The sequence below is a fragment of the Temnothorax americanus genome, unplaced genomic scaffold (assembly GCF_048541705.1).
Source record: "Temnothorax americanus isolate GAGA-0224 unplaced genomic scaffold, ASM4854170v1 Scaffold31, whole genome shotgun sequence".
Lineage (NCBI taxonomy): Eukaryota > Metazoa > Arthropoda > Insecta > Hymenoptera > Formicidae > Temnothorax > Temnothorax americanus.
In genome coordinates, this window is record NW_027509453.1 from 2,438,041 (window position 1) to 2,465,454 (window position 27,414).

Below are 27,414 nucleotides of genomic sequence, written 5' to 3' on the forward strand. Positions count from 1 at the left end.
GACGCTGAAAAACAGCATTGCAGAGCATTGTCATGTGACATCACTATGATGCCAGCGTCAAGAAAAAGAAGTTGGATTTTTCCAACTTCAAGCGTCAAAGCCAAAGCAGCGCGAAGACGCCAAAATTTTGACGCTGTTTTCCTTTTCATGAATTTCAATTGACGCCGGCGTCAATTGTAGTCATGCGACCTTCTTGCCGCTGAAAATGAGCGTCGAGCGTCAGCATGAAAAGGCACCTTTATGCTAAGCTATGCATTTTGTGTGCGATGGCCTTAAAGGCCATCGCACACAAAATTGCATAAGCTGCATAAGCATAGCATAAGATCGTTGGACCAATGAGCATCCAGCATAGAGTCGCCATATTGATTTACATAAGATGCTCATTGGTCCAGCGGTCTTATGCTATGCTTATGCAGCTTATGCAATTTTGTGTGCGATGGCCTTTAAGCATCTTATGTAAATCAATATGGCGACTTCATGCTGGATGCTCATTGGTTTAGCGGTCTTACGTTATGCTTATGCTAAGCTATGCAATTTTGTGTGCGATGGCCTTAAGGGCCGATCTACAATGGGTGTTGTAAGTCGTGAGTCGTAATAATTGACTAATCACAGTCCATTATTCTCTTTGCGGTCGAAGAATAATATGAACTGTGATTGGCCAATTCTTACTACTTGTGACTTACAACACCTATTGTAGACCGGCCCTAAACCAATGAGCATCTAGCATAAAATCGCTATATTAATGTACATAAGATGCTCATTGGTACAGCGGTCATATGGAGGATTCACACTGCGTCCGATGTTCGACGTACGATGATCCGACATCCAATAGGAAATTTTTGTCTCTAATAATAAATTCTGTTATTGGATGTCGGATCGTCGTACGTCGAACATCGGACGTGATCGGACCCAATGTGAATCCTCCATTATGCTATATGCCTGCAATTTCAAGTCTTTTGCACAATAGGCGATAGCGATAGCGATAGCGATAGCGACAGCGACAAGGTTGCCGACAAAGCTAGCTATTGCCTATTGCCTATTGTGCAAGGGGCTTTAGGTGCGATGGTCTTTAATAAACGTAGTTGACGTCCACTCAGAGGGCGCATTAGGACAGGCGTCCCCCGAAGCGGGATGGCCGCTCTCAGGAGTCTCAGGTTTCTTTTTGTTCGCAGTCTCACGAACTTATAATTCGAAAGCAACGAACACTTTCCGTTCTCGCAGTGTACCACAGTGTACGACCGTAAATCTGCGCTTAATCCTTGCGCCGAGAATCTCGCAACGCCCCTCGCAATCTAATTGCGAGCATTGTACATTTGTGTAAATAATTTAGATAGTTAGACTCGCAACTTAACCTAGTTCTGTTCTTCCTGTCCAAACCTCTCTCGCTTGCGGTTACTTCGCGAACATCGTACGACGGTATAACATGGAGAATACAGAGTTGGACCTGTTAGAGCAATCCGCTCTGTTAAATTCAAAGGACGAATTCAGTGTGTGGGAGCAACGATGCAACGAGTATCTCGAGTCGTTGAAAGAAGAACGTAGACAAGCTAAAGAGCCGCGATTGTCATTTGAGATCAAACATTCTCGTATCGCACGACTCGAAGATTTGATAGATTCGATACGTAAACGTTTCGAACGTGCAGATGCGCGAAAGGATGATGATGATAATGCGGTACTCAGATGGCATGAGATTGATAGCGCTTTCGGAGGCTGTATATTGACCGGTGCGGTAGTAAACTCCAAGCACATTGACCCGCGCAAATTTCTTGAAGATGCGAAGGACGTCGTACTCGATAGTGTGCGGAATGTCATGCAAACGCACGCCAATATCAAAATAAACACGGTATTTAACGGTGAGTTTGTGACAAGTGACAAGCGTGCGAAAAAAAGTGTCGACACGAAAAGCTTCACACTCCTTCGACTGTCCGATTTGCGAGAATGGTACGAGTTGCACGTTGCCGAGCCTATTTTAGCATCTCTGGAAGAATTTCAGGAACGCGACAGCGGGTGGACGTTGTCGCGTATAATTAATCTGATCGTTAATGTGAACAAGTACCAGCCTATGCACGCGGGATGTTGGATAGAATTGCCGCAAGAGATAATGCTGAAGAAAGCGGTGGTCAACGTGCATTCCAAGGACAACGCGTGTTTCGCGTGGTCAGTGGTGGCCGCTCTGCATCCAGCAAAAAAAAAAAAAAAAACAGTACGGCAAACCTCCTACCCCCATTATTCATCGGTGCTCAATCTTCAAGAAATTGAATTCCCAATGACCTTAAGTCAGATTAAAACGTTCGAACGTTTCAATAATATATCCATCAACGTGTATTGTGTCGAGAAGAAGGAGGAACTTGTAATTTTACCAATGCGGCTCGCCGATGATAAAAAAGACAAGCACGTCAATTTGTTGTACCTGCAGGACACGCGAGATAACAACATCGGACACTTTGTTTGGATAAAAAATCTATCCCGTCTCGTAAGCGCGCAAGTGAGCAAGGAAAGGCAGAAAAATTCTAAATCAATGGAAGCAAGAGTTACATGTGTCAAAGTAGCAATCCGGCCTCTTACGCGTCCGTTCCTGTCTTCCACCCCCATTTCCCCACTATGGGGACTCTATAGTTTAAGTCACGTAAAATATGGTTTTTTGTTAATTTTTTTTGTTGAACGTAGACCTAAGAAAAAAAAAAGGTCTTCGACGCCATCTCTTCCTGCGTGCAACTCCATAGTTTAAGTCATGTAAATTTCTTTTAAATTAAATGATTATATTAATTAAATTAGGTTATAAATAATTAAATTATGTTATAAATAATTAAATTAGGTTATAAAAAAGGCTACGCCGGTTCTGGATCAAGGCGTGGTGCTCGCGCGGGGTGCGGGGCGAGGGGATCTCGGCGGCGCGGGGATCTCGGCGTGGAGAGGGGATGACGTCATCGGTGTTGCCGCCGAGATCCCCGCGCCGCCGAGATCCCCTCGCCCCGCACCCCGCGCGAGCACCTCGCCTTGATCCAGAACCGGCGTAGCCTACCTACTCGTACGTTGAATGTATACGGACGTAATGTACGTATTTCATGTTAGTTTTTCAAGATAAAAACGGGTTTTAAATGACAGTTCTTTAAAACGTTGTTTTTTTAAACAGCTGTACATAATTTTGCACAAAATTGTACTTTTAAGTACGACATTCCTATAGAATGTTTCCCTTGGCAAAATCAAACAACTTTTTCTATTTTAAATTGTGTAAAAAATGTAGAAGAAATATATATATTATTATTTCATTAAATACATATATGTATATATGTGTATTTAATCCGTGGTTATAAATTAAGTTTTATATCTGTTTTTTTTGTAATAACATTATTTATATCGATTTTGATTTTATTATAACATATTTCTTTTGTTAATTTCAAAAATTGGCTGTAGTCGTAATAGTTTGGATGATTTCTGAAATATTTTTGCTATAAACCAGTAGGTAGCAGACAGTCGGATCGTCATAATGACGTGATTTTTACGTCATTTTATGACGTATGTTACGTCATTTATTCCTAGAGTTTAACGTAAAAATGACGTATTTTACACGGTCCTAAGTCACATCCCAAAGACGTCATTTTCTGACGTTTTATTGACGGCAAAAATAGGTTCAATGTACGACATACCGGTTTCTAGAAATGTTTTTTATGAAATTAAAATTTTAAAACTTAAAAATTTTGTCTACTTGATAAACGTTTATAAAAATATGTTCTTTTTCTTTATTTAAGAAAAAAAAAGTTTTTTTAACTGTTTCGTTACATGCCATGTGCATATAGACGCTCTCTCAAGGCGGTCACCCACCCATCCTAGTACAGTACCGCGTCGGAGTCGCTTGACTTCGATGATCCAGTGGACAGTGACGATCTTCTCACCCTGATGCTTTCTTATTAACTGTACTTATCTATAAAACAGGTACATCTTTAAAGTGTTCAAAAATCTTGTAATAATATCTTCTTGATAGTTATAACACTGCATGAAGTAGTTGTCATAAAACTATAATTACACACGCAACTAGATCCACTTATACCATAAATTCACCACGTCAATCATAAAATTACGAAACACTTTATAAATGCAGGAATATTCCTGTGAAAAATACTGTGAAAAATATGTCATTTTTACGTTAAACTTTAGGAATAAATGACGTAATATGCGTCATAAAATGACGTAACAATCACGTCATTATGACGACTGTCTGCTACCTGGGTAGTCACGTAAACGTCTATATAATGTCATTTTACAAAGTCTTTTTGACGTATTAAAACATGACGTTAAATATACGTCACTTAATCGACGAATGACGTTACTGACCAATTATGACCAAATATTGACGTCAAAATGACGAGTGCTTGCTACCTGGAATGTTATTATTTTCAGTATTATAATAAATAAAACATGTGCATTTTTTTCCGATTAAACACTAGAAATACCAAAAGCTATTTTCAACCGTTTCTATTTTTTAATATTTTGTTTTTTATTGTAAAAGTAGAAAATGTAGATTATAATAAAAAAATTATTCGATGTTTTTAACATAATTAATGTAACATTACTTTTAAAAATTGAAACGGTAAAAAATTATTTGATATTTCTAGTGTAAAGGTTACTTTAGACAATCTAATATAATTCACGTCAGAAGAATTATATAATTCTATTTGTTATGTTTTGTATTTTGTAATCTAGAGAACATTTGAAGATGTATAATTAATGTATGTATGTATACATATGTCTGTATCTGTATATATTTTTTTACATGTACCTCTAATTTTTTGAATGTTTTTTTATATATGCAATTTTGTCACAAACTGTCGTGAATTATAAATCGTGTAAATTAAAACTAATACTCTTTTAATATCTTTTCTTTTTCTATGTTCTGTCCTGTATATTTTTGTCTATCTTTTTATATTTTTTTATGTCTATCCTTTATACCAATTCTATGTCTCTCTCTATCTTTCTCTTTCTTTGTTCTATTTGTATTCGTAGGAAATGTAAAGAATTGTTTTCTTTAATATTAAAGAAAACAATTTTTACATTTTCTCTTGACGGAAAAGACCACCGCACCTTCTCGCGGTTTCCGTTGAGCAACAATATGTACGTTGTGTCCATGCATTTATTTGAGAACAATTACAATAAATTTATCATATTGTTGCACAAATAATTTATTCCTTTTTTAAATTTTATATTACATGTATTTGCCATTAGCAAAGTAATTATACTATCAAAACAATATTTCTAAAACAAACAATATATAATTTAATGTTTTATTTCACTTTTCTTGTGTTAACAATAATTTATTTTCTACATTAATAACATGATTTTTTTTAGAAGAAAGCGTACATATTGGCCAAGAGTGGATTTCTATTATTTACGCTTTTTCTGTTTTTTATTTCTTATATACAGTTTATTTTTAAAATAAAGATAATATAGTTTTATTAGATATTATTTATGTAATTGATCAATTTTACTAACATTTTTTGTTATTAGTTTCATTACTTATTTTAAATAAGAGACACACGATAGTGTTTCACGCCTAGTGTGGGAAGGGATATTTTATTGTCATATGCAATGTCATAATATATATTTTATTCATAAATCAACATCAGAAGGGAAACGCGAGACATAACAGACGAGTCAAGTCAGCCGACGCGCTAACGCATATGAACGCATACGCCGACTTTCGGACCGGCTATGGCTATGGCTATTGGCTATGCTTATGTATGCGCTCTTCTACCCGCCCGAAGCTGGCCGAGCCGCGCCGAGTCGCCGGTCGCCGCCGAGCGCCCAGCCAGAGAGAAACCTGAGAGAGGCCATCCCGGCATTTTTCGTCAATTTTTCTGTGTCACATTTTCCGACGCGCACCCTGATAAAGTGCGTATCAACTACGTCGTTTCGCTCGGTAACCGCACATGGTTTGCGTCCGTGCTAATGGTTCGTGTCCGAACTAACCAGTTAGTGGGGATATGCTGCGGCCTCGCTCGGCCACGCTCGGCCGCGCTCGGCCGCGCTCGGCCGGCCCGGCGCCTCGGCAAGCTTCGAGCGAGGAGAGAAGGACAGACATACGATTTACGATTTACTGTCTCCGTCTATGACTGCTAGCTGCCTTGGCACGCGCCGGCTATGCGACGTTGCCACGATGCCACGCATTTCGGATATTGCGTACGGTGTCTCGCCGAGTGCCGAATCTCGAGTTGTTAAATATATATATATATATATATATATATATATATAATTTATTAACATAAAAATTAAAATTTGTTAACGTAATACTATTTTTGTTAAGTAAGGAAGGAAAGGATTTTTAGAAGTCAGAGGAACAGCTACGCATAAATAAAATATATCACCTATATGTATATTAATATTGTTATTTTATTTCAAAGTAAATTAAAAGAAGTACGATATAAAAGTATGATATAAAAGTTATATATTATTTCTCATAGTAATGAATTTGGATTCCGGTAATTTATTTATCTTCTCCAGCTTCGCCGCGCCCTCTGCCTCTTCCTCCACCTCGTCCTCTGCCACTGCCTCTGCCTCTGCCTCTGCCTCTGCCTCTGCCTCTGCCTCTGCCTCTGCCTCTCCCTCGCATCGCGTTGTATACCGCCCGCACCAACGAGCTTAACGTTTCAGGCTGTAACAAAAAATAAATATTTTAAGTAAAATGACATTTTCGTGTATATATATATACGTAAATAAATTTCATTATTAACACTTTGTCGAACGCTGTCACGTATGCGTCACATGTGATATGTGCGACTGTCATTGCAAAGTGTTAATAATCATTATCAATAATGATAAGAAATTATCCCATTATTTCAACACTTACGTTTAATACGATCGGCTGAGTCGCCGTCGGAGCCGTTGCTGTGGTCGACATCGTCGCCGTGGCCATGGGCGCCGTTACGACCGCCGGGGTCGTCGTTGACGTCGTGGCTCTAGAGGCCGTCGCGGCCGCCGTCGGCATCGTGATCGTGAGGGCCGTCACGGGCCTCGGGGTCGTCGTTGCTGTCGTCGGCATCGTGGCCGTAGGAGCCGTCGCGGCCGTCGTCGGCATCGTGGCCGTGGGGGCCGTCACGATCACGATGCCGACGGCGGCCGCGACGGCCTCTAGAGCCACGACGTCAACGACGACCCTGGCGGTCGTAACGGCGCCCATGGCCACGGCGACGATGTCGACCACAGCAACGGCTCCGACGGCGACTCAGCCGATCGTATTAAACGTAAGTGTTGAAATAATGGGATAATTTCTTATCATTATTGATAATGATTATTAACACTTTGCAATGACAGTCGCACATATCACATGTGACGCATACGTGACAGCGTTCGACAAAGTGTTAATAATGAAATTTATTTACGTATATATATATACACGAAAATGTCATTTTACTTAAAATATTTATTTTTTGTTACAGCCTGAAACGTTAAGCTCGTTGGTGCGGGCGGTATACAACGCGATGCGAGGGAGAGGCAGAGGCAGAGGCAGAGGCAGAGGCAGAGGCAGAGGCAGAGGCAGAGGCAGTGGCAGAGGACGAGGTGGAGGAAGAGGCAGAGGGCGCGGCGAAGCTGGAGAAGATAAATAAATTACCGGAATCCAAATTCATTACTATGAGAAATAATATATAACTTTTATATCATACTTTTATATCGTACTTCTTTTAATTTACTTTGAAATAAAATAACAATATTAATATACATATAGGTGATATATTTTATTTATGCGTAGCTGTTCCTCTGACTTCTAAAAATCCTTTCCTTCCTTACTTAACAAAAATAATATTACGTTAACAAATTTTAATTTTTATGTTAATAAATTATATATACATATATATATATATATATATATATATATATATATATATTTAACAACTCGAGATTCGGCACTCGGCGAGACACCGTACGCGATATCCGAAGTGCGTGGCATCGTGGCAACGTCGCATAGCCGGCGCGTGCCAAGGCAGCTAGCAGTCATAGACGGAGACAGTAAATCGTAAATCGTATGTCTGTCCTTCTCTCCTCGCTCGAAGCTTGCCGAGGCGCCGGGCCGGCCGAGCGCGGCCGAGCGCGGCCGAACGTGGCCGAGCGAGGCCGCAGCATATCCCCACTAACTGGCTAGTTCGGACACGAACCATTAGCACGGACGCAAACCATGTGCGGTTACCGAGCGAAACGACGTAGTTGATACGCACTTTATCAGGGTGCGCGTCGGAAAATGTGACACAGAAAAATTGACGAAAAATGCCGGGATGGCCTCTCTCAGGTTTCTCTCTGGTATCATATATCTGTCCTGTTCGATTGCTGTGTAGAAACCAGACAATGTAGCCAACCCAGAAACTGCCCACAGCTGCGTGCGCCATCTCGCCATCTCTCGCAAGATCCGTGAACTACTGCTGTGACATAATTGCTGCTCTGCGTGAATATTTTTGTGAAAAATATACACGATCGTTTCAAAGCTCTCATTTTTATTCCAGGCTTTCAATCTCAATTTCAAAGGTACGTTATTGTTTGTGGACGTCTTCTGAAGGGTGGGAAAGTTTAATTTCGTACATATTACGTATACAACTGTTTATATCAGAAAATAAGGTTTTGAGGTGACAGCATTTTAAAATTTTTTTCAATTATTACTAATTATTTGACAATCCCACCCTTCATTAGTACCTCTACTTTACTCCTGTAAAAGGATTTTGCGATCTGTAAAGCCGTTTCAAAATGAGAGCTTTGAAATGAATTGTCGGTAATTTGGACGGCTTTAGCATCCCCTTAAGCGGTATCCATAATTAATGTAGAGAATCTAAGCCGATTTTTAGTACTTTTCGAATTAAAAAAAAACCTAAATTTGAGAAAGTTATAGCTTGCTAAAGTTTCTTTGATGACGGCAACTTCAAAAGGTATGATGACGTCATTTCTTATATAAGGTATGACGTCACAGCACATTTTCGTGTACTATATTTTCTTCAATTTTAAAGATATTGCAAAAATTCAAAAAGTTTACAAAGAAAGTATGCCATGATCTATCAATGCTGGACTGAGTGGACTGACGACAGTGACGACCGAACTTCCTCGATGTCGATAATGTCAACATTTCTAATTTTGTTTTTCCTATATATCTGTCTTATAGTTTTCAAGTTACATTGAAAAAGGCTTAGGGTGGTTCAAAATACCCGAACTACCTCTAATATAATTTTTTGCGAAAGGTCAGCATTTAAATTTTTTATATATTTATTTAAATTTCCTTTTTTTTATATTCTTTTTTTTTAATCAAAAAATACATTAAATTATTTTATTTAAAAGATATCTTCTGGTGACATTAATAAAATCAATGTAATTAAGGAAAGGAAATAATATTTAATAAAATTATTTTTTAAAATATAAGATAATGAAAGCGTTGCTACTAATTGTAATAGCGTTTTTTCTTGGCTGCACTATTGCCCACTAGTGCAACACTAGTGCAACATTAGTGCAACGCTATTGGGTAGTGCAGGGCAGTGCAGGGCGATAGTGCAGCCAAGAAAAAACGCTATAAGTGTTGCTGTTTTTCTTTAGGCGCGTATATACTGGATGCTATTTATATATTTTTTTAAATTATAAAATAAAATACACCGGCTATTTTAATTGTAGAAACCTTTTTAATATTTTATGTATATTATTGTATATCTTTACATTCTCTTACAAATGTTGACAGAAAAATATAGATATCTTGATGAATATCTGTTCAGAAATATATCAATTCATAACAATTACTGTATGTAGTATGGAAGTATTAGGATGAACTGAGGACATTTTTAAATAGATCTAACATCTCATTCTTTAATAGAACTTCTAGTAAAAATATTAGAAATTATTATTACAGTATACATACAGAGCAGTCTAATACACATACACATATATATACACACATGCACACAGAACTTTCTGTTCATACAGTATCTTTATGTTTATATTAAACTTTATCTGAAGTTTTCTACTGGTTCAATTTGTGTATATGTATACAAATTATTGCAAACCGGAAATAAACGTTGTATATTTTTAAGTAGGGTGTGGCTTTAACCTAGGAGATTCAATCTTCTTTGGACTTGAATTTATTTCTTGTTGCTCTAATCTACGATGTCTTAACATTGTAGATATTACTCCATTAAAACTGGCAATCTTTTTTTTGGCACTACCTTTTGGAGTACTTTCACCGATTCTCCGAACTGGTAATCTCGGCGATGACATTTCATCCATGAAATCGAAGTCCGACTTTTCTTCAGTCCTGTAAAAATATTATCAATATAAAAAATTGAATAAGGATAATTAAAAATCGATGCTGACTTGTATTCTGGAGACTCAAGCTCTTGTTGTAGGTTGTTTGAAGGAACAGGAGAAGGTCCTCGTCTGCCAGGACACTTCCATTCAAGTTCCAGAACACAATTGTTTACTTCTAAACCTTCAATCAATGAAACTATGTCTTCAGCCTTTATATTCCATTTATGCTATGCAAACAGACAATAATAAAGATACTTGTCAAAAATTAACATGGTAAAGTTATAAATGTAAGCTAAGACACACATATTTATCAGCAAATTGTCAAAATATAATCAATGAAATATGTATAATAAATTATGATAAAAATCTTTTTCAAAATTATATACAAGATTATAGATAATGATTTAACTGAATCTTGACGTCAAATAAGTTAGATATTTCACCTTTTCATCCACCTCATATTTCTCATCATCGGAACATTCTACAGACCAATCTTCCTCAGTGCATTCCATTTTTCTTTTATAATTCGCGATTTTAGACTTCTAAAAAATAAGTTGAGACGGTTGAGATGCTTTCATTGTAGGTTATATTTTATTCGCATTCTGTCTGATTCTGTCTCCTTCTGCTGGGCTGCGTTCCAGGTTCCAGAACCATAGCGGGGAGCACACACTTCTTGACAACGTATAAAGGTAGGTTTTCATGGGCAGTGAAATGCAGCAGCAGCAGATTCGTATGTATTTGACCGGAAATGAATATCCGGGAAAGAATCTACCATATGAAATCGTTTGTATTTCGTATGAAGACTTTTGAAGTGCAATTGAAAAGGTTTGTGAGTCATCGTTTAATTGTAATTAATTAATTATTTTTACACCATGCATTTAGCCGAAATGGATAAATTAATAAAAGTTTTTATACGGAATCGTTTGTATTTTGTATGAAGAGTTATGAAGTGTGATTAAAAAGGTTTGTGAGTCACCCAGATAATTTTAATTAAATATTTATAAACTTGGTAATTAGCCGAAATATAGATTTTTAGTTATTTATGTTAAAAGAAGAAGGCGCTAATGTTCCCGAAGGTCCGTCTGCAATCAGAATTAATATAAACGTTTTAAAAATTATTTTATAGTGAAATAAATAAATATACAGACTAATAAGCCTGTAATTATAAACGATAGTTGCTAATTAAGTTTGTGACTAATATTCTGTCTTGCAGAGGACCTCCGTAACGAGATCAAAGATGTACCAGCTGTGCAGGGTAAAGAGGTTATCTCAAACGCTCTGCCACAGCCCAATTGAGCGACTCAAATGTCATTACCGCTGAGAAGTACTTCTTGCGATTTGAATCAGCATGTCAGAGCTAGTAACTACGGATTGTGGTGACACAGCACTGGACTGCCTGCAGAAGTTAATCGCATATAGCCATCTCACTGGCAATGTGCCTGATTCAACGGAGCCTAACAAGCTGCTGATTGTGCGCATTGTCGAGACAATCTGCGGTTGCTTCACCGGTCCACAGACCGATGAGGGTGTGCAGCTGCAGATTATTAAAGCTCTGCTGACTGTAATGACAAGCCAGCGGAGGTGTGGAGGTACACGAGAGTACGGTACTGTTAAACAATTCGTACTGTTTACAACGTTTACTTGGCGTCGCGCAACCTGGTGAATCAAACAACAGCCCGTGCGACTCACGCAGATGATCAACGTGATCTTCGAGCGAATGGATACTCAGGCGGAGGAAGAGATCGTGACGCTTGATGGGGAACATCAGCAGGAGGGTTCTGTCATAGCAAACGGCGAAACTGAAGCCAAGGTTAGTCCAGAGAATGCTCCTAGTAATGATAACATTGATTCTCAAACAATTGTTAAGAGTATTCTTGATGATGTAGTAAAATCCGTGGTGCCATTGGAAGAGGAAGTTAGTTTGGAGAACGGTAGTCCGGAGAACAACGGTGACGAGGCAGCCGCTGAGAATGACAACATGGTAACTGCAAAATTCACCCATGTGCTGCAAAATGATGCAGTCCTGGTGTTTCTCGCTCTCTGCAAGCTCTCTATGAAACCGCTGCCGGACGGCACTCCCGATCCAATATCGCACGAGCTCCGTTCCAAGATTTTGTCGCTTCAGTTACTTCTGGGAATCTTGCAGAATGCCGGTCCAATATTGCGCTCTAACGAGATGTTTGTTATCGCCATTAAACAGTACTTGTGTGTCGTGCTGTCGAAGAATGGCGTGTCTTTGGTGCCGGAAGTGTTCGAGCTGTCGTTAGCGCTGTTCCTGGCGCTGCTCGCCCGTTTCAAGATGCACCTCAAGATGCAGATTGAGGTGTTCTTTAAGGAGATCTTTATGAACATCCTCGAGACCTGTAGCAGCTCTTTTGAGCACAAGTGGTCATACATGCGCTTACGAGGATCTGTGCGGATGCCCAGAGCGTCGTCGACATCTACGTTAACTACGATTGCGATCTCAGCAGCGAATCTCTTCGAGAAGCTCGTCTGATGATCTGAATGATCTCTCTAAGATTGCTCAAGGTTGTCAAGCTCTGGAGCTAGGTGCATCGCCAAATCAGGTGCGTTATAAGAAAGAGGATGACAGGATAGGTGTATTATTTGGAACAGAGAATGTTCTTCGAAACAAGTTTTCCTGCAAGTTTTAGACAGTAATAAATTGTTCTTTTGATTAATTTCAGATACTACCGATGATATATTAGCGAAATACAGAAGAAAGCGAAGCGCAGCTAGGCGATACAGCTTCGGTCGAAAGCAATCAGTCCCGTACAAAAGAGGTGGAAGACGAAAGACTTTCAATCGATTCGAATAATGTAGAACTCTTATGCTTTTGCGGATGCTAAAAGAAAATTACGTATGGTACTTAGCACTGCTGACCTTGAATACTTCAGAGGTATTTATTGTATTATTTTTCAATCATGGCGTACAAAAGAAAGTGTGATTTTTTTATGGATTACTTAACTACTTAATGTTCAAATATTCGTATATAACATTTTATTACAGAGACATTGTTAGTTGCAGAAAGAAAACGAACTGGTTGCGTTTTTACAACTACAATTGGCAGAAGCTATAAACCTGCAGAATAGAGCATTACTAGCTCATCTTCATGAAACTTTACGTTGCGTGCGTCTATTTAATGACGATGGATGTAGAAAGCTCTTCAAATCACTTCGAGAGGATTATCAAAAGCGATTTCCTTATATCGCATATTTAATCAGATGTCGTCAGGGACTCAGGGATTGCTGTCGACATTAGCTCACTTAGATAGGTACTGTTTATATATAAATATCATCTTTGTATGTAACGTATAAGTAAATGTAAGATGTTTAAATGTAAGATGTTAACCGTTTAATAATAATATTTTTCAGATTATGCGTGCGATCGGGATGCTATCAATAATCATCTTGTATCCGTTTGTGTGAGGGTGTTTTTGGAAAAAAGAAGGCTTTTCTCCTGCGTTTCTGCGAAGAGTTTAAAAATCTTACGTTAACAGACGAGAAACAGGATCTCGTGGATAATTTTCTAGGGAAGGTCCACGTGGAAATGGATAACGATCCGATCTGGCAATGTACATGAATATAATTATTTATCTCGCAATTGATTTTAACGGAGTGCTCAGAGACGTCTGAACTTATTTCTTACTTTCAGCGGCGAGCGTCGACCAGTTAGATTTGGCGAGTCGTAGTGGAAAGAACCGTCATGGCACGGGTATACCACAATGCGCTCTATCTAAATGAAGATGGAGATGTATATAGGGACCAGCTTTTTCACGGTCACATCAAAAAGTTGGCAAAGGTCGTAACTCATCCAAATCACAAGGACCTACACATTTTAAAAGTTCATCATTACGAATGCCACTGGTCATGGGCGCAGGCTGAATATATCGGCGTATAAGACTCCTAGGGATAAGTTGCAGTGTGTATTTCGTTGCGCGACTACCATCATGAATCTCCTCTCCATGGCGTCGGAAAGAGGCATACCTGCTGCCGACGATCTGACTCCCGTGCTGGTCTATGTCATAATCAAGGTATGCGATTGAAAAGAGAATTGTGATTTTAGCAAGAAGAGTGATTGTTAACGTGTGCTTAATTTCAGACTAATCCGCCGTCGTTGTATCGACTGTTCAATATGTAGACAGCTTTTACGGGAATCGATTGGAGGGAGAGGAACAACATTGGTGAACGCAGTTCTGCGCCGCGATCGAGTTAAGACAATGGATTAACAGTTTCTCAAGAGTATCACGATAAATAAGATTAGATTCGATGCTGGTGATAATGTAGAAATGTATCATAATCATAATTTGACGATTTCATAAAGAAGAAGACCAATATCTTTGTGTAAAGCTAGCTGAACAGTTTTATGCTTTCAGTATCTTAATTAAAATTCTTAAATAGCCTCTTAAATAGTCTAACTGTTAGTTCTTTCGCACGTTATTATGTAACATTAGCAAAGACTGAATCAGATTATACGTAAAGTGTGGCTTTATCTTTATTTGTAACTCTATTGTACAATTTCACAGGACATCGAAAAAAAAGAAACGTTTAGATATTCTATAATTTATGTGTAAACAATAAAGAACTTATAGAGATTGATAACCATTTTAGCAGGATAAACTGTGTTGGCGTACTCTTTCTACATGCGTACCTTCCCCAAGAGCCGAGACTCAAACCAGATCCGTGAAAAATATCGCCACTTTCGTAGAGTTTTTGTACAGTTTTACTCTAGGAATATCGCGAGAGAAAGAAAGACTTCGGAGATTTTTATCTGAATCGATCGACATAAAGAGAGAGCATAGTAAAGAAGCTAGCTTTCGAGAATTTGAGCGCATAATACTTTGTTATAATACTATAAGCGAATTAGTTTACGTCACTCTTACTACGTTTACGCGAGCGTTACTTCTGTAGTAACTTACGATATATATCACTCGTTTACGCGAAGTAAATTATCGTAAGTTACTACAGAAGTAACGCTCGCGTAAACGTAGTATCTGTCAAGTTTTAATATTAAATTACTAATAATATATCGATATTGGTAGTTTAATAATAATAATACATTAAAAAGCGCTCAATTTAAAAGTAGGGCAATCCTAATAAACGACTGTAAAAAAATTAAAGGTGGAACGCAATGGACAATTCGTTTGCTCTGACATGCTAACTTAAATGGCAAGAAGTACTTCTCAGCGGTAATGACATTTAAGTCTCTTTTAATTGGGTTGTGGCAGGGCGTTTGAGATAACCTGCTCTTCACCCTGCACAGCTGGTACATCTTTACAAACTTAATTAGCAACTATCGCTTATAGCTACAGACTTATTAGCCTGTATATTTATTTATTTCACTATAAAATAATTTTTAAAACATTTATATTAATTCTAATTGCAGACGGACCTTCGGGAACACTAGCGCCTTCTTCTTTTAACATATAAATAACTAAAAATCTATATTTCGGCTAATTACCGAGTTTATAAATATTTAATTAAAATTATCTGGGTGACTCACAAACCTTTTTAATCACACTTCATAACTCTTCATACAAACAAACGATTCCGTATAAAAACTTTTATTAATTTATCTATTTCGGCTAAATGCATGGTGTAAAAATAATTAATTAATTACAATTAAACGAATGACTCACAAACCTTTTCAATTGCACTTCAAAAGTCTTCATACAAAATACAAACGATTTCATATGGTAGATTCTTTCCCGGACAAATACATTTTCGGTCAAATACATACGAATCAGCAGCAGTTTAGTAATTTCCTAGAAATGTTTGGCTAACTTCCGGCGCAAATTTTTGCTAACTGATGGTCCTATACAGCCAATACTAAGGGCCCGGACACACACTTGTGCACAACGCATAATGCGTAAACATAAGAAAATTGATTGGTCTATTTCCTTATGCACATGTGTATGGACCAATCAATCTTCTTATGCTTACGCATTATGCGTTGTGCAGAAGTGTGTGCTCCCCGCTTGAAGCCCGAATTTCGAGCAGCAAAAATTTGTGCCGAAAGTGAGCCAAACATTTCTAGAAAATTACTAAACTGCTGTTCACTGCTGCCTGCATTTCACTGCCCATAAAAACCTACCTTCATGCGTAAGCATAAGAAAATTGATTGGTCCATACAAGGTGCTTTCCAGTTAAAATGGAAGCACTAAAATTGCTGAAGCCATGAGCAGAATGCAGAAGCAATATTCGCATGCGCTATGGTATCTGCATTCTGCCCATGGCTTCTGAATTTTCAATCTATATAAACTATGCTTATGTATTTTTATGTAGATTGAAAATACAGAAGCCATGGGCAGAATGCAGATATCATAGCGCATGCACATATGGCTTCTTCATTCTGCTCATGGCTCCTGCTTTTCATGTGCTTCCACCTTTAGAAACTCCCAGAGCAAAGAGGGGAGCACAAACTTCTGCACAACGCATAATGCGTAAGCATAAGAAAATTGATTGGTCTATTTCCTTATGCACATGTGTATGGACCAATCAATTTTTTTATGCTTACGCATTATGCGTTATGCAGAAGTGTGTGCTCCCCGTTTGACGCTTGACGTGTTGACTTGCATCATTAACTGGAAACCAACCAATATAAAGATATGTATACATATTGTACATACATATGTATGTACATACATACAATATGTACAATAATGAGTTCCGTTCTCGGTGTAGATAAGCGCATTATTTCTACCTTCTAGCCAATTGCGAGCCTAAAAATAGTGCACTCATCTACACCGAAAGGGACCCATTATTGCTCCCCATTGAAAATACATGCCATGCATACTAGAGTCCTAGGCCGGTATTCATAGTTATTTAAGACCGTCTTAAGTTTAATCTTAAGATGTCATGAACCAATCACAGAGCCGTATTAGCTTCTTAAGACATTACTTAAGACGATCTTGAAGACTTATGAATACCGGCCCTAGGGCGGTATTCATTGTCGGATCTTATTTGAAGTCCGTTTTAAGTAATGTCTTAAGTTGCTAATACGGTCATTTAATTGGCCGAACGGAGTCTTAAGACTGCTTTTGACCAGACTTAAGGCCATTGCACGTAACAAAGTTTTAGTCATAACAGAGAGAAACCTGAGAGAGGCCATCCCGGCATTTTTCGTCAATTTTTCTGTGTCACATTTTCCGACGCGCACCCTGATAAAGTGCGTATCAACTACGTCGTTTCGCTCGGTAACCGCACATGGTTTGCGTCCGTGCTAATGGTTCGTGTCCGAACTAGCCAGTTAGTGGGGATATGCTGCGGCCTCGCTCGGCCACGCTCGGCCGCGCTCGGCCGGCCCGGCGCCTCGGCAAGCTTCGAGCGAGGAGAGAAGGACAGACATACGATTTACGATTTACTGTCTCCGTCTATGACTGCTAGCTGCCTTGGCACGCGCCGGCTATGCGACGTTGCCACGATGCCACGCATTTCGGATATCGCGTACGGTGTCTCGCCGAGTGCCGAATCTCGAGTTGTTAAATATATATATATATATAATTTATTAACATAAAAATTAAAATTTGTTAACGTAATACTATTTTTGTTAAGTAAGGAAGGAAAGGATTTTTAGAAGTCAGAGGAACAGCTACGCATAAATAAAATATATCACCTATATGTATATTAATATTGTTATTTTATTTCAAAGTAAATTAAAAGAAGTACGATATAAAAGTATGATATAAAAGTTATATATTATTTCTCATAGTAATGAATTTGGATTCCGGTGATTTATTTATCTTCTCCAGCTTCGCCTCTGCCTCTTCCTCTACCTCCACCTCGTCCTCTGCCACTGCCTTTGCCTCTGCCTCTGCCTCTGCCTCTGCCTCTGCCTCTGCCTCTGCCTCTGCCTCTGCCTCTGCCTCTGCCTCTGCCTCTCCCTCGCATCGCGTTGTATACCGCCCGCACCAACGAGCTTAACGTTTCAGGCTGTAACAAAAAATAAATATTTTAAGTAAAATGACATTTTCGTGTATATATATATACGTAAATAAATTTCATTATTAACACTTTGTCGAACGCTGTCACGTATGCGTCACATGTGATATGTGCGACTGTCATTGCAAAGTGTTAATAATCATTATCAATAATGATAAGAAATTATCCCATTATTTCAACACTTACGTTTAATACGATCGGCTGAGTCGCCGTCGGAGCCGTTGCTGTGGTCGACATCGTCGCCGTGGCCATGGGCGCCGTTACGACCGCCGGGGTCGTCGTTGACGTCGTGGCTCTAGAGGCCGTCGCGGCCGCCGTCGGCATCGTGATCGTGACGGCCCCCACGGCCACGATGCCGACGACGGCCGCGACGGCTCCTACGGCCACGATGCCGACGACAGCAACGACGACCCGAGGCCCGTGACGGCCCTCACGATCACGATGCCGACGGCGGCCGCGACGGCCTGAGTCAGATGCAGAGGCAGAGGCAGAGGCAGAGGCAGAGGCAGAGGCAGAGGCAGAGGCAGAGGCAGAGGCAGTGGCAGAGGACGAGGTGGAGGTAGAGGAAGAGGCAGAGGCGAAGCTGGAGAAGATAAATAAATCACCGGAATCCAAATTCATTACTATGAGAAATAATATATAACTTTTATATCATACTTTTATATCGTACTTCTTTTAATTTACTTTGAAATAAAATAACAATATTAATATACATATAGGTGATATATTTTATTTATGCGTAGCTGTTCCTCTGACTTCTAAAAATCCTTTCCTTCCTTACTTAACAAAAATAGTATTACGTTAACAAATTTTAATTTTTATGTTAATAAATTATATATATATATATATTTAACAACTCGAGATTCGGCACTCGGCGAGACACCGTACGCGATATCCGAAATGCGTGGCATCGTGGCAACGTCGCATAGCCGGCGCGTGCCAAGGCAGCTAGCAGTCATAGACGGAGACAGTAAATCGTAAATCGTATGTCTGTCCTTCTCTCCTCGCTCGAAGCTTGCCGAGGCGCCGGGCCGGCCGAGCGCGGCCGAGCGTGGCCGAGCGAGGCCGCAGCATATCCCCACTAACTGGCTAGTTCGGACACGAACCATTAGCACGGACGCAAACCATGTGCGGTTACCGAGCGAAACGACGTAGTTGATACGTACTTTATCAGGGTGCGCGTCGGAAAATGTGACACAGAAAAATTGACGAAAAATGCCGGGATGGCCTCTCTCAGGTTTCTCTCTGGTCATAATCGTAAGACCGTAAGAAAATAGACCAATCAGTTGATTATTCTCCTTGAGCTCGAAGAATAATCGAGTGTTATTGGTCTATTTTCTTACGGCCTTACGATTATGACTAACTTTGTTAAGCCCGTATCAGACTACGGATTGAGATTGAGATTGGATTGAAATTTGACCAATCAGAGCAAAGTTCACTAAACTTGAGATTAGTTTTCTCTGTTCTGATTTATTAAATTTCAATCCAATTTCAATCCCAATCCGTAGTCTGATACGGGCTTTACGTGCAATGGTTTTTAAGACGATTTATAGCGAATTCGGGCGCTTGCACTAATGCACACTGAGTGCGCACTAAGGCTTGTTTATAATCTATTCTTACATTTAAAGTCGATACACATTTAAAGACTTTTTAGCCAATAAAACAATCTGTAATATCTAAAGTGTTTAAAATGATGCTGGGAGTCGTCTGTTTTACCTACATCTTTTTGTCGTCACGTAGCGTCGTATTAAGGATGATGTATTGCAGCCGCCTGCTGTCTACAGCTGCCATACCGACGAAGGGCGCCCGCAAAGACGTTGGGAAAATTGAGCCTAAGGTCATCATCACTAAATTGGACGACGGCCCCATCATCGAGGAGCTGGTGGACGACGAGGATACGGAAGCCAGGACTGGAGATCACGACAGTGATGCAAAAGAGTCTCAGCCAGCCATCATGCCGAATCCGGCAATCTAGATATTAATATGATTTAACCAAAGTGAATCAAATATTATGGTGTTGGGTATTTACGTTTATAAGATAAGAAAATTACGACTTAAGTATTTTGATGTTTCTTCCGATCATGTTTAGTTTACTTCATATTATGTTGTCCTATTAAAGAATATAGCGAGTCATGAGACATGATCGAAATCAATTTGTTTTGTGTATAAGAAATATTGTACGATTATTTTTCATTATAAAGACCGTTAGAATTAAGGTAGATGTAAGCGTTAGTTAACAATAAGTAACTAAAGTCGGGATCATGTGAATAAAACAAAGTTCTTTCTTCTTATAAAGATTGATGATTATATATTGAATCAATACCTCGCCAATTTGTTCATTTACGTTTATTAACCCTGAAACTAGTATAAGATTTATACACAATTGCAAATCACTTGTTGGTTGATAGCAAAAGCAAGGCGGGTTTTCAGCAATAAAAACATTGAGTTTAGTAAAAAAAAAAAAAAAAAAAAAAAAAAAAAAAAAAAAAAAAAAAACTAATGTCGTTGATTGCGTATCCCCATGAATTTTCTTATAGAATGCGATTAAGGGGAAGTCCGGAATACAGAAATGTAATGGTGGTTGAAGGTCGAAAAACAGCTTTTGTTCCGAAAAGTGAAAGCGACACAAAAAAAATTGTTTGCGTCAGTTGCTGCGTAGTTCCGAACGATCATGCAGACACATCTGTGGATAGCGTGATCACAGAACGATAGTGGGGAACCAATGTAGAGAGTGAGGGAGTCGAGCGACGTGGAAGATTCGGGAGTCTCTCCCGAGATATCGGAGCGAACGGTCGGCTAACGATTTCCATCTCCTCGCAATAAGGAGACGTAGAGTTACGATTGAGACGGGAAGATCCCGCGCCGGGCGCGTAAAGAAAAGAACTTGTCGGAGTAGCGACATAGAAATGAACATTAACGTTTGCCAAAGTACACGCAGTCGTATACGGCAACTTCGAAAAACTCGTGTGCGCGATTAGTAATTGTAATCTGAAACGAAGAAATATATTACATATTCTATCAGCTACAAAGATTACAAATTTATTTCGTGTGCGACGATCCTGATAAGAGACCCGTACCTGATTCCTATTACTTACCTGTCGGCGTTCCACGATCCAATCAGAGGCGTGAGATCCCGCGACGGTCCAGCCATGGTAGAAATACAAGGGTATGCTCTTGCGCATATTTCCGAACCCAGCCAATCAGCGACTTGTTCAAGCTTACGTCACACTGAGCGGCACATTTAAGCAGCGAATCTATAATAGTCATTTATAAAAGCATTTTGAGCGGACAATATGTGAATACAAAATAATGTTGATCATTTATGTGAGAGAAAATTCTGTTTTATAAATAAATAAATATATATAAACGAAAATATATAAATATAAAAAACGCACGTGACATACGGATAAACGCTCATCGTTTCCCGAATTTGTCTCTCGTTGTAGATGTTAGAAACGTTATTGTTATTTGACGAATTTTATAATTATTTTATGTGGGTTTGTTTAAATATATGATATTACAGAAAATATTATTATTATTAAGAAAAAAAGAATTGTGTGCATTGAATAAAAATCATTGCGACGTACGGAAAAATTTCACATAAAACGAGATTTTAATTTCCAGTCATTTATTATTAAAATTCTGCGAATTATTAGTTTTAATCAAAACTGGTCGGAAAACGATTGGAAAAGAATTGTCAGCTGAGACGCAAAACAAAAATATATTGTGGCGTACGACATAAAGAACTATATATGCAGAGGAAAGATGCAGATAAAAGATCAAATAACAATAAATGCAAATATTTAATATACAGGTTTTTTATTAGTAAATTTTGACATCTTTCTTTTTTTTTGCCTGTGATTTGCGATTGCAATCGCTCGGTTCATTTCGCGCAGCCTAATATATGTCCTAGTCCTAATGAGGCATAGTAATGCCTCTCTCGGTATTTTCAGTGCGGCTACCTGGGCTTCTAGACGACGTCTGAAAGCATAAAACTATATAGTGCTACTTTTAAAACTACACCCAGCAAACCAGAACTATATATATTTATGTATTAGTAATATAATAACGATATGTAATGTCAGCACATTTATGTGGTTTGTTATGTAACTGTGTAAATATGGTTGAGCTGACATTACATATCGATGTTATATTACTGACACATATACGGTTCTTATTTGCTGGGTATACTTTGTGCTTGATGGGAACAGTAATTTATAACTTACATTTGTAACATGATAGCTTCTGTACTGGACGATGCTGGTGTCTGTTCTTCTGTACTGGACGATGCTGCTGTCTGTTCTTCTGTACTGGACGATGCTGGTGTCTGTTCTTCTGTACTGGACGATGCTGCTGTCTGTTCTTCTGTACTGGACGATGCTGGTGTCTGTTCTTCTGTACTGGACGATGCTGGTGTCTGTTCAACATCCATCGAAACTTCATTTGATACAGGCAAAGGCATTGTTTCAGCTAACACATTTTCGTTTGATGTTAGTGGAGGTACTGCATGGAGATGCAACGTCGGGATAGCATCAGGATGTATCTTCCTAGTTCGTGTAGGTGAATAACCTAGTAGATGTTCTTGTAAGGGCTTCGTAAAAGCTTCATCAGCAAAATGCTTCGAACATATCCTAGCTGAAGCAAACAAGGTTTAAGATTCTTAAATATATGCTTATAATAATAAACAAGAGAAATCTGTGGTACAATATTAGTTGCTTTCCATTTACATCAAAACTCAGATAATTCTCACTTGTGACGTCATAACTCAGTTAAATGCACGTTCCTTTTGCATGATGGCAAGTGAGATTCAGCTGAGTTTTTATCCACAATCGAGACTGTTGCGATAATCTGGGAACGCACGGTTGCGAGAGATAGGGTAGCACAGAGAAATCAGATCGTTATGTATGAAAGTCGCATTTATTCTGAAGACGATACACACTCGCACGCCGGTAGCTGATATCTGCGACAGAATTCGGAGCAGGAGCACAGGTGATAAGAGAGGGGTGGTTTGGTCTATCCCGGCCCGCCTCGTGCCGACCTCGTGTCAGCATTCCGATCGCGAAAGTTCGAGAAGCGCGAAAACTAATCGTCCTCAACAGAGACCATGTGCTTTAATGAATCTAATAAACTCACATTAAAAGTGAGGCTATGGACCGGTATTATTATTATGCGATAGCTTTGTCACCAAAATAAGCAAGTAAATACAAAATGACATATCTTACCTGAGTATAAAAATACTCACATATCTGAGTGACTCAGATCACTTGAGTGTAAATGGAAAGCAACTATTACTATACAAAAGTACATACCATTTTTTGGTGAAATATTTTCTTTTCCGCATGCTTGACGCCACTTATTACACAGTGCTGGATCTTTTGGGAAGGAAAAATATTTTATTTTATTTCCTTCGATCTTTCTGGTCTTTGCCAGATAGTTCCCACACCCTTTCACATTACACGTCATTGCGTACACTGTAATAATCACAAACGAATTACTCGACATAAACAGCGAACCGAGCGAACGCAGCCATTGCGAATCACCGAGTACATCCGATTCATTCCGATGCTACACGAATATGACGTAAGCTTAAACAAAAGTGGTGGGAATGCGCAGTGGTCTGACACGGTATGAGCATACCCTTGTATTTCTACCATGGGTCCAGCGAAGGTCCTGAGGCGTAGTCAGTGGTGCGCAGCTGCAGTCCTGAGACGGTCCACGGAGCGGTCCAGCGGAGATCCAGAGTCCACGAGGAGAACCTGAAACAAGCAGAAAAGGGGAATTAGTGCAAGTCATCGAAAGGGTCAGTAAATTCAATTAATCTTTCTCGGTAGGCATAGATCAAAACCGAGTGGCGACCGTATGAACCAAGCATAAGAGCAAGTGATGGTAACACCGAACCTCCGTCCGGTCACAGTATCGGACCTATTTTCAACTACCAAGTGGATAAAAATTTGTGAGACTGTGTTCTTTTAGTCTTCCTGATGCTACAAAAAAATAGAAACAAATCCATTAAACGGTTGTTGAGATATAAAAATTTTAATTTTCACTGATTTTACACATATTCTTATGGAAAGAGACGATTTTGACGGATAAAACAACTAAAAAAAATGTTGAAGAAGCGCTATACTAATTTAATATTTTGAATTTTTTTGTACATCTAGTATACGAATAGATGAAAATATCTGCCAAGTTTCAATTGTCTTCACTACACCGTTTTAAAGAAATAAATTATAACTTGAGATAATTGTGCTGTCGGCACGAAATGTATCTCGATGGCTCGTGAAAGCGCGGCAACGTCGCAATCAGCTAGGCAAGCGGAGCATAACATACGGCTGTTGCTACACGTATATCTATGCCTTCTCTATTACTTTTAGCTAACTTTTTGTCTCCGCACTCGTGAAGAGATAGAAAGGGGAAATGAGAAACAGCGGGATTATTGTAAAAATATAAACGAACAGACATAACCTCGCACCTCGCATCAAGTACTGTGCAAGGCTGCCAACCTACGTGAATCGTTGTTACGTCTCTTTTGAGAGTCGCATAACAATGTTTATAATAAATAATATTCAAAATTATCGTTTATATGATACATATTTATCTTTTTTGACGTTATTAAGGTGGCTCTAAAGTAAACTAAAAGACTAGCCATATAAATAAAACTTTGGGAGGTTGTTTTTTAACATATAATAAACCATCTCTTAAAATTTGAGACCCTGTTGCCATGTAAATTATTGCAAACGAGCAATATAAAAAATCACTTTTTAACATAGCTTTTATATGGGAGGTTATTGAATTTTTACCGGAAATGATATGATATCTTTTAAGAAAAACTAGAGGTGTTAATAAAAAACTGAACATTGAAAGATGAAATCACAAGCTTTCCAGTGGTATATGAAAGGTTGTGTGTTGCCATGGATTTTTAAGAAATATTTGATCGAGAAAGTGATGATGCATGTGCGTGTCACGGAAGTAAAATGTCATGGACATGCTAAGAGGTTATATACGCCAGCGGGGAGACGGCGAGTCGGCTGCTAGATCATCTACACTATCTACACAGTACTTGCGCACTGACGCGAAAGAATCAAGACAACATTAACACAGTATAACCATACCCAGTAGCGACACTGAGTGTCGGCACCTTTGATGTAGTTGTCCTCAAGTCACGTGGTACGTCGCCATATTGTCAGATGTACCGGCGCTACAATTGAAATGTACATATATAATTAAAAAATGTATATGAGTATATATAATCAAAAAAGATTTTTTGCGCAATTTTAATTATAATCCAAAGAATTTCTTGAAGTAGAAGAAATGAAAATAATACTTCTGTGTATTTTGTATCATTTTATTTCAAAATTTTTCGTAACTTATTGTGTAAATAGAATTGTAAAATGTATACAAAATATATATAATTATTGAGCTCAAAAGCGAATATAGATCATTGGGCGCAAAAGCTAATATTTTTATTTGTTCTGTCATTGAGTAAAAATGCATAAAAATATTTAAAAAAATACTTATGTTTATTCCGAATACTTGCGTTAAAATTTCATAATTTTTACTGAAAATTTTAGTAATATATAAATATTAAGATATCCATTTTTTTTTAATTAATTGTTCCTCATGGACATCCTTCAGTAGAAAGAATGTGCTCCAAATGTCAATGTCAACTGAAACAATAATTGGAATAAGTGAAAACATGTAATATTCACTATCATTATGTGCTGTTACTGTATAATACTTACATAAAAAATAGTAAAAATGTTAAAAAAAGTATTCCAATTGTTGCTTATCATAGTTAGATTTAATGATATCACACTCAACTGAAATATAGTAATTATGTTCACAAAATTTTTGATATTTCCAACCATACACACACACACACACACACACACACAGAGTTCAAAACTGCTTACCTGATATTACTATGTATTTTCCTCAGAATCATCACTCAAATTAAATGTTGCGTTGTTTTCACTTGATAATTCAAAAGATTTATCATTTTCCATTTGTTCGGGGATTGCATGTGGTTGAAGTCTGTTTTTCAAATCGTTTAAAAACATCGACGATTTAAAATGATCACCACAAACTTTGTAATTTTTATATAAATTTTCTGGTGACGTGTTAATTTCGCGACCACATTTTTCCAACCACAATTTTGCTCTGAAAGATGTTTTGTATAAAATATTAATGAAAAAACACTTGATATATAATTCAATTAACAAATCCGCTAATGGAAATTATTTTTACCTATCTGGGTCTTTTGGAAAACGAAAAAAACTGGGACCAGATTCACGCCCAGAAATATTTGAACAATTCTTCATGGCACAACTATATCCACCTCTCTTCATTAACTTCATTTTAATGTAGCACGTCACACCCGGAATTTTCTTATCACTAATAAAAAGACACAATTTATTCAAATAAAAAATATGTCATAAAACTGTGGAGGTTGAGGTTACCTACGATGTTCGAGACGCAACTGGGCGCAACCATGTTGTGAGATGTACGGACTCGCACATGCGCACTAAAATTTTATTCCGGGTCGGACGGCTGAGTGTCGCTACTGGGTATGGTTATACTGTGACATTAATCAATCGACCTTTTATAGTTATTATAAATTTATAAACTACTTATGAAAATCAATGGGAACATTATCAATATTAATAATTTTTATTTAGATAAGATGTTTAGGAAAAATCATAATGTATTTTATCAAGTTTTATGTGAGTTGTATTATTGACTAACGATGTCACTTTAGAGCCACCTTAAAGTCACATTTGTTTATCAGCATTACCAGAGGAAAACCTAGCTGAGAGAGGCCATCCCGGCATTTTTTGTCAATTTTTGTGTGTCGCATTTTCCAACGCGCCGGCTGAGAAAGTGCGCCTCAACTACGTCGTTTCGCTCGGTAACCGCACATGGTTTGCGTCCGTGCTAATGGTTCGTGTCCAAACTAGCCAGTTAGAGGGGATTAGAGGCCTAGATAATCAGAGAAGCGACAACTCTACCCCCACCTAGAGTCCTATACTCCCACCATGGTTCCCATCGGGCCCGCAGCTGATCGCTTGTGAAAAAACTAACCTCTGAAGCGTCGTCTACAATACACGGAGTAAGAATTAGGCGTAAGAAGTGAGAAGTAAGTAGAAAATAAAACTAAAATAATGGCGTAAGCAAAATAAATTATTTTTATTTCTTAGTCCACTTCAGCTCTTAC

The 27,414-nt window shown here is 38.5% G+C and overlaps 5 protein-coding genes and 5 long non-coding RNA genes across 13 annotated transcripts; 5 read left to right on the forward strand and 5 right to left on the reverse strand.

Annotated features, from left to right (window-relative positions):
* Positions 1 to 6,364: 6,364 nt before the first annotated feature.
* Positions 6,365 to 6,953, reverse strand: LOC143900953 (uncharacterized). Its single transcript, XR_013257923.1, has 2 exons — positions 6,842 to 6,953; positions 6,365 to 6,646 (listed from the first exon to the last, which is right to left on the reverse strand). It is a non-coding gene; the product is annotated as an uncharacterized LOC143900953 (long non-coding RNA).
* Positions 6,906 to 7,712, forward strand: LOC143900950 (uncharacterized). The gene is made up of 2 exons (XM_077412748.1): positions 6,906 to 7,235; positions 7,431 to 7,712. The coding sequence occupies exons 1-2, from the start codon at positions 6,906 to 6,908 to the stop codon at positions 7,596 to 7,598; spliced, it is 498 nt and encodes a 165-aa protein (XP_077268874.1). The 3' UTR covers positions 7,599 to 7,712.
* A 664-nt stretch (positions 7,713 to 8,376) lies between these two features.
* On the reverse strand, positions 8,377 to 10,930 carry Pa1 (PTIP binding protein Pa1). The gene is made up of 3 exons (XM_077412745.1): positions 10,704 to 10,930; positions 10,327 to 10,487; positions 8,377 to 10,267 (listed from the first exon to the last, which is right to left on the reverse strand). Exons 1-3 carry the CDS (start codon positions 10,770 to 10,772, stop codon positions 10,042 to 10,044), a joined length of 456 nt encoding a protein of 151 aa, XP_077268871.1. The 5' UTR covers positions 10,773 to 10,930; the 3' UTR covers positions 8,377 to 10,041.
* Positions 10,931 to 12,651: 1,721 nt separating this feature from the next.
* LOC143900945 (uncharacterized) lies at positions 12,652 to 13,028 on the forward strand. The gene is made up of 2 exons (XR_013257918.1): positions 12,652 to 12,827; positions 12,948 to 13,028. It is a non-coding gene; the product is annotated as an uncharacterized LOC143900945 (long non-coding RNA).
* Positions 13,029 to 13,141: 113 nt separating this feature from the next.
* LOC143900947 (uncharacterized) lies at positions 13,142 to 13,647 on the forward strand. Of its 2 annotated transcripts, none has more exons than XR_013257921.1 (3): positions 13,142 to 13,159; positions 13,270 to 13,534; positions 13,635 to 13,647. It is a non-coding gene; the product is annotated as an uncharacterized LOC143900947 (long non-coding RNA). The 2 variants fall into 2 exon arrangements; XR_013257920.1 differs by having other exon boundaries at positions 13,282 to 13,534.
* On the forward strand, positions 13,648 to 14,036 carry LOC143900946 (uncharacterized). The gene is made up of 2 exons (XR_013257919.1): positions 13,648 to 13,834; positions 13,915 to 14,036. It is a non-coding gene; the product is annotated as an uncharacterized LOC143900946 (long non-coding RNA).
* A 116-nt stretch (positions 14,037 to 14,152) lies between these two features.
* LOC143900944 (uncharacterized) lies at positions 14,153 to 14,879 on the forward strand. The gene is made up of 2 exons (XR_013257917.1): positions 14,153 to 14,293; positions 14,362 to 14,879. It is a non-coding gene; the product is annotated as an uncharacterized LOC143900944 (long non-coding RNA).
* Positions 14,880 to 17,879: 3,000 nt separating this feature from the next.
* On the reverse strand, positions 17,880 to 18,608 carry LOC143900952 (uncharacterized). Its single transcript, XM_077412751.1, has 2 exons — positions 18,387 to 18,608; positions 17,880 to 18,191 (listed from the first exon to the last, which is right to left on the reverse strand). Exons 1-2 carry the CDS (start codon positions 18,522 to 18,524, stop codon positions 17,994 to 17,996), a joined length of 336 nt encoding a protein of 111 aa, XP_077268877.1. The 5' UTR covers positions 18,525 to 18,608; the 3' UTR covers positions 17,880 to 17,993.
* Positions 18,609 to 22,002: 3,394 nt separating this feature from the next.
* Positions 22,003 to 23,818, reverse strand: LOC143900948 (uncharacterized). Of its 2 annotated transcripts, none has more exons than XM_077412746.1 (3): positions 23,510 to 23,818; positions 22,427 to 22,835; positions 22,003 to 22,181 (listed from the first exon to the last, which is right to left on the reverse strand). In XM_077412746.1, the coding sequence occupies exons 1-3, from the start codon at positions 23,700 to 23,702 to the stop codon at positions 22,004 to 22,006; spliced, it is 780 nt and encodes a 259-aa protein (XP_077268872.1). In that variant the 5' UTR covers positions 23,703 to 23,818; the 3' UTR covers position 22,003. The 2 variants fall into 2 exon arrangements, with proteins under 2 accessions (XP_077268872.1, XP_077268873.1); XM_077412747.1 differs by having other exon boundaries at positions 22,427 to 22,831; positions 23,510 to 23,731.
* Positions 23,819 to 23,837: 19 nt separating this feature from the next.
* LOC143900951 (52 kDa repressor of the inhibitor of the protein kinase-like) lies at positions 23,838 to 27,102 on the reverse strand. Of its 2 annotated transcripts, XR_013257922.1 has the most exons (4): positions 26,448 to 27,102; positions 25,738 to 26,360; positions 25,205 to 25,398; positions 23,838 to 23,956 (listed from the first exon to the last, which is right to left on the reverse strand). XR_013257922.1 is itself a non-coding variant. In XM_077412749.1 (3 exons), exons 1-3 carry the CDS (start codon positions 26,717 to 26,719, stop codon positions 26,123 to 26,125), a joined length of 441 nt encoding a protein of 146 aa, XP_077268875.1. In that variant the 5' UTR covers positions 26,720 to 27,040; the 3' UTR covers positions 26,108 to 26,122. The 2 variants fall into 2 exon arrangements, 1 of the variants encoding a protein (XP_077268875.1); XM_077412749.1 differs by lacking the exons at positions 23,838 to 23,956; positions 25,205 to 25,398 and having other exon boundaries at positions 26,108 to 26,360; positions 26,448 to 26,594; positions 26,664 to 27,040.
* Between the last annotated feature and the right edge of the window lie 312 nt (positions 27,103 to 27,414).